The 15,069-nt window shown below is 41.8% G+C and overlaps 1 protein-coding gene across 1 annotated transcript; it reads left to right on the forward strand.

Annotated features, from left to right (window-relative positions):
• The first annotated feature begins 5,050 nt into the window (after positions 1 to 5,050).
• Positions 5,051 to 10,737, forward strand: LOC107191383 (LIM homeobox transcription factor 1-beta-like). The gene is made up of 5 exons (XM_015580412.1): positions 5,051 to 5,174; positions 6,620 to 7,060; positions 8,642 to 8,947; positions 9,837 to 9,935; positions 10,460 to 10,737. Exons 1-5 carry the CDS (start codon positions 5,051 to 5,053, stop codon positions 10,735 to 10,737), a joined length of 1,248 nt encoding a protein of 415 aa, XP_015435898.1.
• The last annotated feature ends 4,332 nt before the right edge of the window (positions 10,738 to 15,069 follow it).

A 15,069-nucleotide genomic window follows, 5' to 3' on the forward strand; every position in this document is an offset into this window, starting at 1 on the left:
TCATCCACGGCACATCTGATCAAGTTGTGCAGCTCCGATTGTATAATTTATAATTAATGACGGTAATTCTAAATGCGGATCACCCTTCCGTGAATCTCCATGCCGCAACCGGCTCCAAGACTCCTGGCGGTGGGTATTATGATGCAGAGACACCCCTTTTATGCGTGACCAAAAGGGTGACACGGGGAGAGCCACGTGCAGAACTTTGAAAGAAAAAAAGTTCCTTCCTCTTCTTGGAACGAATAAAAAACTTGGGATTCATTTTGGTACATATTTCCTGTAAATAATAAAATTCACATTTTATACAAAATAATCCTAGAAATCTCTTCAAAAAAGATTCATCGTTCGATCAAGACCGATATACCTTTTACTCTGATGGAAACCAAAATGCTGTACAATATTTTTTTATACACATTTCGCAAAAAGAAAAATTGTGTTTTTGCTTGTCCTTGTTCCCTGCCGTACAGACCATTTATTGTTTCTTATACAGTCCTCAGCCAGTTACACCTTCACCTGGAAAAGAAACTTTTGTTAATAATTGTTGAGATTTCATTAATTTTCTAATGTTAGCAATGTACCTATGTTAAGATGGAATAGCAATGAATTTCACTTTCCATATGATTACTACAACCCTTCGCCGTACCTTAATTGCAATAGTATTAGAAAACTTACTTTTTAGGTACGAAATCAATCAATTTCACTGTCCTATAGAATAATTACGGACCTTCATCTGAAGAAATATATTTTTTATCAGCAATCATCGAAATTTTATCAATTTTGTAGTGTTAAAAACTTACACTTTTGTCGGATAGAAGAAGGATAAGTTCCACCGTTTTGTAGGATAATCCCCCGAGCAAAATCTTCAGCGTGAATTAGGATGCGGGGACACCCCCGTCGAAGCGTGACCAAAGGGTGTTTAGAGGAGGTAGAACTCTTTGGAGGGGGTGGAACTCTTCCTTCCCTCCACCGATCACGAAACAACACGTCAGGACCGTGTCGGCATAATTACACGAACGGCGTTAGTGTCACATATCACGGACATTGGGGGGTCGTGAACTGGGATCGAGGCCGGATGGGGTGGATGCACCTGCAAGGAACCATATTTCATCCACCGTTCGAGGCCGACTTTTGTGCCTTTATGCGCCGTGAAATCGTCCGGGGGTCACTGGGTTTCCCTAATTTCTATTATGCAGAGATAAGACCGTGTTAGGACGGCGACCACTCGAGCTACAGGGGTGATCCTCGAATCCTATCTGAACAATGCTCCCTTTCATCCAGGTGTCGTCTCATCCATCGATTGTTTTTTTTTTTATCCCTCTTCCCGTTTAACCTAACTTCTGTAACAGAATCGTAATTTATGAGTCTAAAAGTGCCATGGTACATTTATCCTAAAACTCATCGTTTCGAAGATATTCAACTTTGACTATTACTTTCATTACGAAACACGTAATTTGTCACACAAATCTATCGAATTTGTGCCGAAAAAAGTGGACATTTTATTTTAAAAAAAAAGGACACTAACACGGACTACACAATTTTTGTAAGTAATGTTTTCACTCGTTGCTTGAAGAATTACATTTTTCATTAATTATCAGACCTGGCCCCATACTTTTAGCCAGTAGTGTGTGTTTTTCATAGAATATTCTTCGGGCAGACGATTGTTCTCCATTACAAAAATCACTCTGCCTCCACTTAAGTCGCAAGCACAACGGCGATGGCTCGTATACGAGGCCAATCAGCCGGCTGAATTACAGGCCATGAAGACAGCAGACGTGGGATCTCGAATAAAAACTGGCATATTGAGTGCATCGATGTTTGCCGGTTCATTGTCTACCACGGGGAATCATATTTGGCAAATAAAAACCCTTCTGGTCTCTTTGTCTATGTCCTTCCCCGTCCCTGACGATTCCCTGCGCCGAGTATACTCGAGTAGTCCAGTCGTTGGATCAAAAAAATTTGATTTTTCCAGTTACAAAATGTGCTCAAACTTTAGAGTAGAGCAAATCAAACCGGTCCGGAAGAATTCAACGAGAAACAATCGCTACATTCGAACTATTGAATGAACTTGAGACAATTTTCGATATGGTGAAATAATGAACATTGCATTCAGTCCCCTTTGTGATGGGCTTTACACTATTTGACTAAGAACAAGATACAAACTTAATATCATTTGTATACTATTCTATTGAAAATTAAACGACTTGGAACGAAATCATTGTTATCATCGGAAACAATTGAAAAATTTGACACTAGAAACATGTAAAATGTCATTTTCTTCTAAAAAGTGGACTTGATACATTCTGGCTTTCGGATTCAGATATCCATTCAGAGTACCGTGCACGTTCACAGGGAACCAAAGAAAAAATTCCGTTTGTCCTTCCTTAAAGGGGTCACACCACCTTGAAAGGAAAAGTTCTAGGCTCGTCTCTCCGAGGCAATATATACGTGTCCTTCTTTCTCTCTCTCTCTCACTGTGAAAGTCTTGGTCCCGCTAGTCAGAGAAGTATTCTCGACCGTTTGTCGGGCCCCGCGTAAATACGCGACAATGCCGTGCCTTTGTGCCGTGCCTCGTCTATCGGGGCGATGTGTTTACCAAATAAAAGCCTATATACGTCGCTCTTTGTCTCTGTTCGGCCACCCCGTCGTCTCCTCCAGCCCCCCCCCCTCAATACCTCCCTATCTCCCACCCCTACGGCCAATGATACGCCTAGTTGCCGACGAGAAATACGTCTCGTGGCCCCCTCGGCGCGTGCACAAAGGGGCGCATCGGAGTTTGGCGGTAATGGTGATGCAAAGTATTTTCCAGGGTGGAACACGTGCGTACACCCGATGGGGGAACCGGTAAATCGGGGCCGACAGCCAGCATACGTTTAAGGAGAGGAGGACAGGGGGTGGTGGGCAGGAGGGGTTGACTGGCCTGTTTGCGGGCCAAATTTGTTGGGAATATTAGCTGTCACCTTGGGGAATCCTGAATTTCTGGTAGACCGGGGAATGGATCTTGTGACGTGGTCACCGTTTGTCTGGTCTTTGATCGATCATTCTATTTGCTAGATAGCGGCCGATCAGCATCTATGACAATGATCGGCCACGAAAACGTGGTTTCTGATGACTGGTCTTGGACGGATCATTCCACTTGCCGTGGCAATCGTGGAACACCGATGACGCCGTCACCGCCAAAAACGTGTTCTCCGAAGGGCTGGTCTTTGGCGGACCATTCCACTTGCTGGATAGCTTTATGTTGGAGATGATGAGTGAATACTCGTGCATGAGGTTTTTATTCTAACAACACAGAACACTACCAAAAGCAGTCAAAATGACTGGTTAGTACATTCTGATAAAGGTGATTCAAATGTTTTAAGTGGACTGTGGATGTTTATGCGTATTAGTATTATTTCAGGTACTAATATCTGAAAAATGAAAATGTGCGTTGCACTTTACCAAGTCCAATGATGGAGGAGATACTATTCAAATTTATTTTACTCCAGGTCGATAAGATCCTGAAATAATACACAAGGGGGCTGAATTGAATGTCGTCGAAGTAATACTTAGGTAGTACCTTTAAGTTTATTATTTTTCAGCTCACCAAGAATCATCCTGCTAGAGAGAATGTAGACCTGATCTATCTGACTACCAAAGCTTCAAAGAATCCTCCATTTTTAAAAACTCAAGATATACATCTACAACCGCCGATAAGGTTCAATGTGTATTTAAATTACAAAATGTAATTGTCAAGCGTGTTTAAGCGTGGAAATTTCAATTTTTCTAACAAAATAATAATTCTTCCGGAATGAGTCAACATTTGGCCAACGATTGTTTAATCTCGCTAACTGTTTAAAGGGTCGGAATAACGCTCTTAGATACATGATGTTTTTCACCATTTGAATAAAATTGTGCCGAAAATTCTGCCCTAAACCATTATCATATTCAACTGTTCCATTTCCAAAAAAGAAAAAGAAAATAGATCGAAGAATTCTTCCACAGGTAGAAAATCGAAGGAAATTCACACCCAAAAACCGGGGCGGTACGTCATTGGGAGCGTTGTCGAGATATTGATCTCCCCTATTCCATCGCGACCGGTTGAGCACCGCGACACTCCCTCCCCCATCAGAACAACCGTCGAGTATCGCAGGGGGCGTGTCCCGTAGCAGCCAATCCTCCGGACGTATCCAACGTCCTCCCTTCGTTCGTGTGGGGGATGAGAGCTACCACCCCCGTTTTCACCCTCGTCGATCGGTCGTCTATCTCGCGACGTACTGGAGAAGGGGTGGACGTCGTTGGAAGGAGGGGGTGGGAGGTTGATTTTCACTGTCGATGGTCGGTGGCTTACGTCAAAAAAGCTTCAGAGTCCGGCCGGCTGACACCACGAGTTCGAGCTGTGTGGAACGTCCTGGTGGCCTCTCGTACAAGCACCACCCCTCACCTCCCACCCTCGAAGAAAAGCAGCAGCTTCTTCATCCTCAGGATGATAAACAATGGAACATCGACGGTTCGTCGATGCTGGACGTCCGTCAGGATACCTCGAGACGCACGGATCTATCCTTAAGACCTGTCATCTAGGTGGAGAACCGTCGGGGTTGATTATTGTTTCACATTGATGGTGAATACGTTGAACTTTCCGACTGTTCGATTGATTTTTACGGTCGTGATATATATTTACGTAGAGTACAACGGAGGTGGTTACCAGTGATCGAAGGTGTTGATCGACAGTTTTCTTTTCCGAGGGATCGTTTCAGAGTGACCTTCGAGAATAAGGGGATGATTTCTAGTGATCGACAGTTTCTTTTCGTGGTATCGTTTGAGAGTGACTTTGGAGGACAACGGGGGATGATTGCTAGTGATCGAGAGTGTTGATCGACAATTTGTTTGGTGGGACCGTTTCAGAGTGACTCTGAGGACAAGGGGGTGGTTTCTAGTGATTGTGGGGATTGATCGACGATTTCTTTTCGTGGTAATCGTTCTGGTTTTCGTTGGATTTTTCGAGGAGGCTAGTTGTTAAGAGTGCGTGTGTGAGTAGAAAAGTGCGATAGGTATCGTGAGGATATTAAGAACCATGTTGGAATTCTACCCTCCGCTACCGGGTACACTGAACCGGCAGGGCGAGCCAGGACCGCGGATGACTGGCTTCGCGGCGCCCCCGATGCCGTTCAGGCCTACGAATGACAACAATAATGCAGGTAAGATGGAATTTTACGTTCGTTGATATTTTCGCAAAACTTTGTGGGGTTCAAACGAGATATTTTCTAAATTCAATCGGGGTGGTTAGAGATACATAGGATTCAAATTGGTTGGTGGTTTTTGATAAGACGTTTTGCAAGTGAATACTGCGAAGAGTTTCACTCGACATAAGATTCAGAAAGTGTTTCGTTCGTAGATTCCTGACTAAAGAAATTGAAATATAATTTGCTTCTGGCAACGAAACCGATTGAAGGGTGTAACACATAAATCAACAAGTACTTGGCGAATATCATAAGTCACAAGTGACTTTTGGTTTCCTTTTTCAAATTGACACCCTATCTAATAAGATACTTTACATTAGCCTACCACGGACAGTTTTTTTTATTAACTACCACGCACAGTTCTTTACTTATTATTAACAAATTCATGAACTTCTATAGTTCCCACTTTCTAGTGAAAAATTTAAAGAAATCGATCAAAGACGAGACGACTGTCACGCAAAGAAACTTATCATTCGCCATCGTAGCATCGCTTTATCGCTATCGGCAATCGATAAAGCGACGGAATAAATTTCATGTGCCTCGCAATATTGCCTCCCCCCAACCCTCCCCCTCCCGAAACGCTATCACATTTTTCAGCCTGTCAGCCATATCAGTCAGAATAACTCCGCGCGCATTTATTTCCCTGGCCACAAAACTATTTCGCGATTCCAACACCTGAACCGTTCCGATCTACCTGTGAATTAACACCTGTGAAATGTCACTGTTCCTATCGAACCGCGAGATGCAGGATCAAATTGATTTCTCATTGATTGTAATTGTCAATCATCCATGAGAGTTCAGACGTTACCGACACACTGGGGGGTCCCCCAGTGGTGGGAATCACGTCTGAACACTCGCAAGAGAACAACCCGAATTGACAGTCGCCGATTTTGATGCAACTCTGTGAGATTCTGGTGATATTCGACCGAGTACAGGTCACACCGTTAAATTTGGAGACCGTTTTCAATCCTCTTCAACCTGGATAAAAACAGCTACAAAAAAAAAAAAAATACGTTGTCAAATATACATATGTATGAGAACTACAATCTCACAGAATTGCGTAAAAATCGGCGATTGTCAATTCGGGATGTTCCTTTGTCAGTGCCGAGGATCCCTCGAGCACTGATCGATGATTCACTGTAACATCTACAAGAATAGAAAATTCCATCACTATCTACGGACCCCCTGTCGCCGTTCTACAAGACGTTCTCGTTTCTATCCTTTATAGAACAAAATAACCAAGAAACAAAGCGACTAAACACAATAAGGCGGTTACAATGTACTATCCTCCGAGAATCATCACGATATCGTAAGAAGAACAAATAGAGAGGTGTCGAAACAGACAAAAAAAAAAGGAAAGAAGGTAATCTAACGGTCCCGTCGACGTGGTCCTCTGTTTCCAGAGCCGTCGGTCTCCGTGAAGACGGAGTCGGTCTCCGTGAAGACTGAGTCAGGCCTGCTGGAGACGATCTGCGCTGGTTGCGACGACACCATAGCGGACAGGTACGTGATGCAGGTGGCAGGGAGGAACTACCACGAGAAGTGTCTGTCGTGCGCCGCCTGCGCGGCCCCGTTGACCCAATCGTGCTTCATACGGGAGCTGAAGTTCTACTGTCGTAACGATTACAAGGAGATATTCAGCGTCAAATGCGCCCGATGCATGGAGAAGATCAGCCGATCGGACTTTGTGCTCAGGGCGGCCGGTCTGGTGTTCCATGTCGAGTGTTTCGTCTGTTGCGCATGCGGACAATCACTTCCGCCTGGGGCACAGTACTTCCTGCGGCAGGGTCAACCGATCTGCAAGCAGGACTACGAGCACGAATTGTACCTGAACAGTCCTCAAGGTTCGTTACACGATGATCTTTTTGTCAATTCGATCGTCTCCAATCTCCTGTTCACGGTTTTCTTTGCCTTTCTTTCAGTCTCTGCTTGTTTTCTTTCGTTTCGCGCGCTTAAGAGTTGAACTACCGAAGCAATCAGAATGACTGATTCAGTACATTCTTACAACGAGATGATTAACTCTTTCGTTCCCACTGTTGCCGTATGAGTATGGGTTAAACATTACTTTGCCGGATCAAAAATTATTGACTTATTCTTATACATACCTCGTAAGATTTCCAGGGACCAATCCTTTTTCTGCCCCACTGCTTCGATGGTCAGCTATCTTGACAATACACATTCACTGCACACTAAGTATGCAGACGTTGCTCCACTGAATGCTTCGCAGCACGTTGACCATCCTTCGCAATTCCCCGTAAATTTGTCCACGAATCCTTTGTTCTTCGACTCGTTAGGTGGCATGTACAGGGAGCATTTTTTTTCCTTTTCAAATCTTATTCCCCGCCTCTCTCCACATTCCTGATTCAAAAGAAAAGAAAAACCGGAAAATTATCGAAAGCTTCGGAGTGTTGTTTTGTTTTGTTTCTCTTGTACGTACGCGATTTTGGAAATTATAGTCAGGCAGACAAGCGGTTAGAGTCGGTAACAGAACCGAGAAAAAGTTCGACGACAAACTGCTCTCGACTGTCGTTGATTCTTTATTATTAACACATATTTCTAGCGAGAATCGAGAGATTGGCGATCTGAAAAAGAAATTGAACTGATTGAAAACTTAAATCGAACGGTGGTGTATCACAACGTTTCGCGGTTCGTTTGCTTTTCTCCACTTCTGACGTGTGTACGATTCGGAAAATTGAAATTGAACAAGATCGAAAAGAGATCGACGCGAAATCATCGACGACACGTTGCGAGGAAACGCATTTGTACATACCTTGTTGCATTGTTCGCAGGTTGTACTACTACAATCTAAAGACATCCAAAGTAAAAGCCTACAGGAATTTCGTATCGAGGCTGTCTCTTTTCAAGGTAACTACTCTTTAAGGCAAACCGTAAATTAGAACCGAGACCCCCCGAGCGATTCGCGGTTCTTTGCAACGGAGGCACGACAGAAATAGATACGCCAATCTTGTGTAGAGAAAACAGAAAAAAAAGTATTCTCGCTGATTTCGGTGTGAAAGCATTTTGAAAAAATACATTCGATTCAGAATTTTGTTTTTTTGTCGCGGACGACAGGAATGATACGGAGGAGCAGTTTGTCGGTCAGGAGCCCCAGGGAAATCCCCAGATTGTTTCGATTCAATGAGATTTCTTGGGTTCACGCATAGTCGCCTGAATGATTCTTCTCTCTGTCTTCTACGTTCACCGTTTACACGTTAATCCTTTAAGCGTTTCAGTGCGTTTCGAAAATGTGCACTTGCATGAGCTTAATTATGTTTGAAGCTATGACGAGTATACTCAAAGGCAGAGTAAATGCATGTGCTGTAAACGCGTTGACTGATGCGTGAACTGACATTCGCTCGAGTTTGCCGGCGTCCAATCGAGTGCGTCGACGTTTCTGTAACACGAAGCGACGAATTCTTCCGTAGACTATGACTTGCTGAACGACAACCGGCCTCGCGATGGCCGTAGAGGCCCGAAACGGCCCCGGACGATCCTCACGTCCGCCCAGAGGCGTCAGTTCAAGGCTGCGTTCGAGATCTCGCCGAAGCCCTGCCGGAAAGTACGTGAAGCGCTGGCGAAGGAGACCGGTCTTAGCGTGCGTGTCGTGCAGGTCTGGTTCCAGAACCAAAGGGCGAAGATGAAGAAGCTGCAAAGAAAAGCGAAAACCGAGCCTGGATCGGACAAGGAGCCGAAGGAGGAACGTCGGCCTGAGAGTCCTCACAGCGATCACAGTAAGCTACTTTTATGTCTTCGTTCAGCATCTTTTAATTTCTTAAGCAGATAATTGCAAAACACACTATCCTTGATCAGTATTTGCCCATTCATATTGGATTCGCTTTACTTTTCCTCTTCATCTAGCTTCTCTTCAAGTAAATTGTAACAAACACATACTACCACTGATCAGTATTCGCCTGTCCATATTGGATTCACTTTACTGAAAAACAAGAACACGTGTCAGTTTCTCGAAACAGCTAGTTCTCAATGAGAAAGTTCAAAAAGTGGAAAACACAAAGTAACTTAGTAAACTTTCCTTCGATAGAAGATTGTTTGAAACTTATTGTTAGTGTGTGTCAGAAACTTTAATAATGTTTAACAGGGTTTCTACTTTCTATCGGAACATGATAGAAGCCTTGATACGATAAACAAATCTCTGTTTGATTCTAGTTCCCACAGATTAACCAGAAAATCGTATATTTTGTATAAACATCCACTTATGAGTGATAGTGTGTGTGTGTAGTTTCTCATTCTTAAACCTGCTGCACAGCCTTTGAGTCTTCTTCCATTCGATCGATCTTTTTTGCTTGTTTGGTCCACTCCAAGAACATTCATGAGATCTTGAAGTACATTCTAAAAGCAGTAAGAAGGCGAGTCCAAAAGTATGAATGTTTCATCTGTGAAACGTTCGAATCTTCTAAGATGATTGAGTTTCTCACCTTTGTCTGTTACATTCGATCAAAATCAGGCTTGTTTTTGTCTTCCTGTTTCCAATCGTATCCCTCATAATGCTAGCGAAGACTGGTTAATGGGGCTTTGCAAAGAGAAAACAAAAGAAAGCAAACTAGAAAAACGAACTGTCCACTCGGTTACAAAAACGCCAATCGTGTTTGATCTCGTTCGCAGGTCATTATTTGAACGCCATGAACATGCGCGACGGGGAATCTTCTAGCTTCTCCTCGGCCACGCAACCGCTCAACCCCAATAACCCGTACTCGCCCGACGGTAAGTTTTATGCTCTCGTGAACAAACTCAATGAAACAGCTTTCTGCTTCTTTTTGTCCATCGGGGTGCTTCAACACCCAGGGAGAACTCAGGGAATCTTACGCTCCTACTAAAGTATTAAAAAATGAGCACATCGATAATCTTAAAGACGATAAATTTTCAGAAGGTGAACTTTATCAGTTTCGTTTTCTAAACAGTTCAAATATCGCTTGGAACTTGGAACTCCTTAAGTGGAAGGAGCGGATCTATCCGTCGCGATAAATTGATCGCATAACGTGGAACTTGATGTCACAAAAAAATGGCCATCGTGTCATACAATTCAAAATGGGTCGTCGATTACCCAGTCTTAGGAGCGTAAGATGCAACAAGAGAGAGCTTTTAAACATTAAATATACCAGCTACTTCCTCGAAGCTAGTATATTCGAGACACACAACATGTGTGCTCCGTGCATCCTCGTGAAATCGAGCTGTCTTCGAAATCGACGTCCCAGTCGGTTTTAAACGAATCGATCGTTAATTTTCAGACACGTATCCCGGCCACTCGGGCGAGAGTTACTGCAGCAGCGACCTGTCGTTGGACGGCACGGAGGCTGGTTTCGACATCGGCGAGAATGAGGGCGGCGGCGGCGGCGGCGGCGGTCAAGATGGCAGCCACCAAGGCGGCGGTTCGCATCCGCATCACCACGGGCCGTCGTCGCACGAGACACCCACTCTGTCCCAGAGTTTGCACGCCACGATAAACAATCCAATCGACAAACTGTTCATGATGCAGAGTAGTTACTTCAGTGGCGACCACGCGTAATCCAAAGCTGGTTCTAATTCCCCATGCTCCTCCCACTTCCCGCCATATTTTTGGTATCACGTTACGCACCGTCACGGACCTAGTTCCTGATCAGTTTAGGTTATTTTCCAAAAAAAATTGTTAAATAGTTATTAACTATTTTGAAATTTATACGTAAAATTCGATAGCTCACTGTGAGACACAGACATACGATTTAAGTAATCAGAAATTGCTCCATTTCCGGTTCTCACTTTAACGGTTAAATTATAATTTAATTGTATACACTTTTGTTAATACCCAAAGTAAAGATAATAGATAAATTTATTCGAATAACAACAATTCCTGTGAATTTCGTTAATTTTTCTATTTATACGATAAAAAAAACGGCGATAGTTACTACTCTTAAGTGATCAAGAACTGGGTCCGTAACAGTGTTTGTTTGTTCTCCGGCCCGAATGGCGTGGCTGGTCCCCACGCCTGGAGACGCAGTGTCCACACTTCTCATTCTTATCGTTCCTTATCCTCTGTTCCCTTTCTTCGTTTCTCAGTCACTGCAAAATGTTCGTCTGTCCATGGAGGATGTCCAGGAAAAAGGGACCAAGACTTTAGGTACATATAGTACTCAACGAGTGGAAGAAAAAATGTTTGATCGACATAGCTCCTGAAATCCATCTTTTCGAAGGGAATATATACAAAAGTTTGTTGTTATATTTTTCTTACAGATGTTCCCATATGACTTTTGCTCGTTTAAATACGAACACTCACTTGACTTTTCCACTCGGTGGATACTATAAGCACCTAAATTCTTGGACACCCTTTTTTTAAAAAATCTTGTACACTTTATTCCGTTCCTGATACTCGACAAACAGACTGTGGATCTTCGTGCAAATTCACTTCATTTTTTAGACCTGTGGACAGAAACGGGAAACGATCGAATATTTAATAATTATTTCCATTGATTTCCATTGATTCATTCTGTTGAAGGTGAAACGAAAGATTCACACTTATATAAAGGTACACTTTGAAACGAAAGATTTACCATGTTCAATATAAAAATCTGTATTTGTCTAATAAGCATCCACAGTCCAGCGTCGTTTCTGGGTCTTTCTATGTCTTCCGATTTTTATATTGTTTTTCCGCAATTTAAACCGGTTGATATTTTATTTATTTCGTCCGAATTTCCCAGCCCTTCTTTTCGACACCTTGTTCACTTTCCATTTCTTACATCTTTTCGTTCCATTCCGTTGTTTCACCTTTTTCGTGATATTATATTCGTTTTGTCTGTGATTTTATTTATTATGCATTCGAGAAGGTTATTCGAGTTTTCTGATTACTATAGCCACGAACATGGCGATGCATAGAGTAACTGCCTGCGTTAATTTATATAGTATTGTTAAGTTGATAGAGCGACGGGAGTGTTAATGTAAGTTCACCGTAGGGATATGTACAGAAACTGTTTCCGATCGATCAATTTATTTTATCGTAACATCATTTACCCATTTATAGTTCACTTATATTCAATATTATCATATTCTTCCATTTATTCATCCATGGAATATACACTTGTTGTTGACGACAAAAATTTAATTTTTTTTCTAAACTAAACTTTACTATATGTATATTTTCCATTAACGATTCCGTCAAACTGAAAATATAAATAACGACTATGTTAGACTTTTATTAAAATCTTTCTATTCAGTAAAGTTTCGTACGATTTTTAGTTAATCAGAAATCCACAGAATCTGTAGTCTGATTGTATTATTTATTTAACGATGATTTGAAGGATGAGTGAAGAATGTCGCGGTTCGATTTAATATTAAGGCGATGTATCCTTCGGTTTACACGTATAGAAAGAAAGAAACACAAAAAAGAAGCATATATTTAAACACCGACGCACGTTCGTACCTTATTTCTGTCCTAACAAGATGGTCGTCGACAGAAGGACTCGATCGGCGATGATCGAGATTCCTCCGTAAACAAGCAAACTTCGTAAACCCTCTCTGAACGAAGAACACCAAATGAAATTAATGTTAGGTTGCTGCAAAAGATTTCTTGTGTTCACCCACGACTGTATCGTATATACATTATAAGTTAAAACGAAATTAATGTTTTACTTAGGTTCGACAAGTTTTCGTATCCACTGTAGATATATGTACTGGGCAGGTAATACAGTGACTGATAAGTTTGTTCGTGAAAGGATGTCACTTCTGTTCGACCGAATTATTCTCCGAAATGCGAATTTTATTTCAATTATTTAGTTAATTTACCCTTAGAGGACAGACTGTCAAAAACAGCGGCTGGGTCAAGCGTGACCCTTAGCAAAATCTCGAAATATTCGTTTCATCGATGTATAAAAAGTTCGGTACATGTGTTTACCGATGGGTCACCAGTAACCCGGCCATAGGGACACGTGGGTTAAGAAAAATTTATCAGAAAAGGATCATACGTGTGACAAGAAAGAGATCATATACATATAAATTGCAGAAAAGTTTTGACGCCTAATTGTTATTTGAAAAGTCTGTGAACGAATTTCTGAGTCACTATAAATCCATATCTGTGTCACACACGACAAGCAACGAACCCCATTGCAGTAACCTGATAATTCGAGGATTATTTAACGAATTTTGCGAATAGAGGTTCACGTGGATCAATAATTCCAGAATGAATAATCGAGAGAGGTAAATTTTACGGAGAACGATGAATGAATGAATGAATGAACAATGTAAATGGAAGACTGTCTGTCCCTAGGACTCCAAGACGATGGATTGAGAAAGGGTTGATGCAGAAAATCGTGAACATTGCGAAAATCGATTTAAAGAGAGAAAGAAAAATTAGCCCAGCTGTGTTTGACGAAACGACGATTACTTAGGTAAATACTAAGAGTTTAGTGAGAATTACAATACATTATATAAAAAAGAAAAAAAACCGTAGAATTCTTGCCTCGTCCAGCCAGTCCTCTCCTCGATCTTTTTACATGCGTGGTTTTATTTAGGCTGGTTGGTCCCTCTGTTTCTCTGGGTCAAATCTTGAAATCACTTCTACCGAACCGATTTTCTTGAAATTTTTTTCCATTTCGATTCCATTTCATTCCGTCAGACTTTCGTTCGAGGTGAATAAAGCGAGCTTCTCTGAAATATTTTTTTTTGTGTTTCGATAATGTGATTACGAAATTAATGTTGCAGTATAAATTTGTCGAGAAATGAATGGACTCTTAACGAGAATCAATTGCTACTTACGTGATCCGGCTGGCCGAAGGGGGATAGCTCGGAAATAAGTCAGACGGGCGCGGTTAAGAATAGAGAGTTTATTGTGTGAGAAATATAACGACAAAAAAAAACAACAACGAGAGCTGAAATTCAAAACGCATACACGCAAAAATGCAGATCTCATAAGAAAAGACACCGGTTTTAGAAACGTACGAAAAACACGACGATTCGATGCTGAACGAATTCGACCGTTACAGTCGGAAACAAGGTATGGTCCATGGACGTGAACCCCGTTTCATCGATTTCTCGTTGCGTTCCTGATACATCGATGATTTTTCGATCGATTCGCGATTCTCTTTTCAGAATTTTTCACTCTTGATTAATAGCGACTTTCCCCGAAATAGTTTACGGGTGTCTTAACATATTTGCAAAAAAAAATAATTCGTCGTGAATTATCTTCCATTTTCTACTGTTGCACAATTGTTGGCATGCATACAGAGAACCGAGTATTCAGAAACTTTCATCTTATCGATGGTATTTAAGTGTTATCCAGTAAACTTTCATATTTCCTAAACGGTTATGGTGTTAATATTAGCTAAACAGTATGGCCTTCGAGAAATTCCGTAATGATTCGTCGTGTGTTCCAGTACTTTTATGATGAACAATGCACTATTTCTGATTTTGGACCGTACGAGAATCGACGAAACTTCGTTCTCTAATCATCAATTCCGTAATGGTTCTCGAATAAAAAAGGGGGTAAGTATTTACAGTAAGGGAGCCACCTTCGATTTCGATGATTTTTTAACATGCTGTCAAGGTCATTACCCTGAGTAGCATATTGTTACATTCATTTTAGTTGGGGGTCGCCATTTGTAAAAAAAAAGTTATTATCAAACAAAGTTTAGTATCGTACTTTAGCAGTTTTTATAAGTATAATGACCGATGCCCTTGACATATGTTGCCAAGGTCACCCTCCTGAGTGATATATGTATACCAATTGGAGTTGGTTAGAGACATTTTGTTTTTCTAACTAAAACCTTCACGACACTACTCAGGGTGGATGACATTGACAACAACTTGAACAATCATCGCAATCGGAAGTGGCTCCCTTATTCTAAATATTTACCAAAAAACAGAAACGGTTCGA

Source organism: Dufourea novaeangliae, unplaced genomic scaffold (genome assembly GCF_001272555.1).
Source record: "Dufourea novaeangliae isolate 0120121106 unplaced genomic scaffold, ASM127255v1 scaffold246, whole genome shotgun sequence".
NCBI lineage: Eukaryota > Metazoa > Arthropoda > Insecta > Hymenoptera > Halictidae > Dufourea > Dufourea novaeangliae.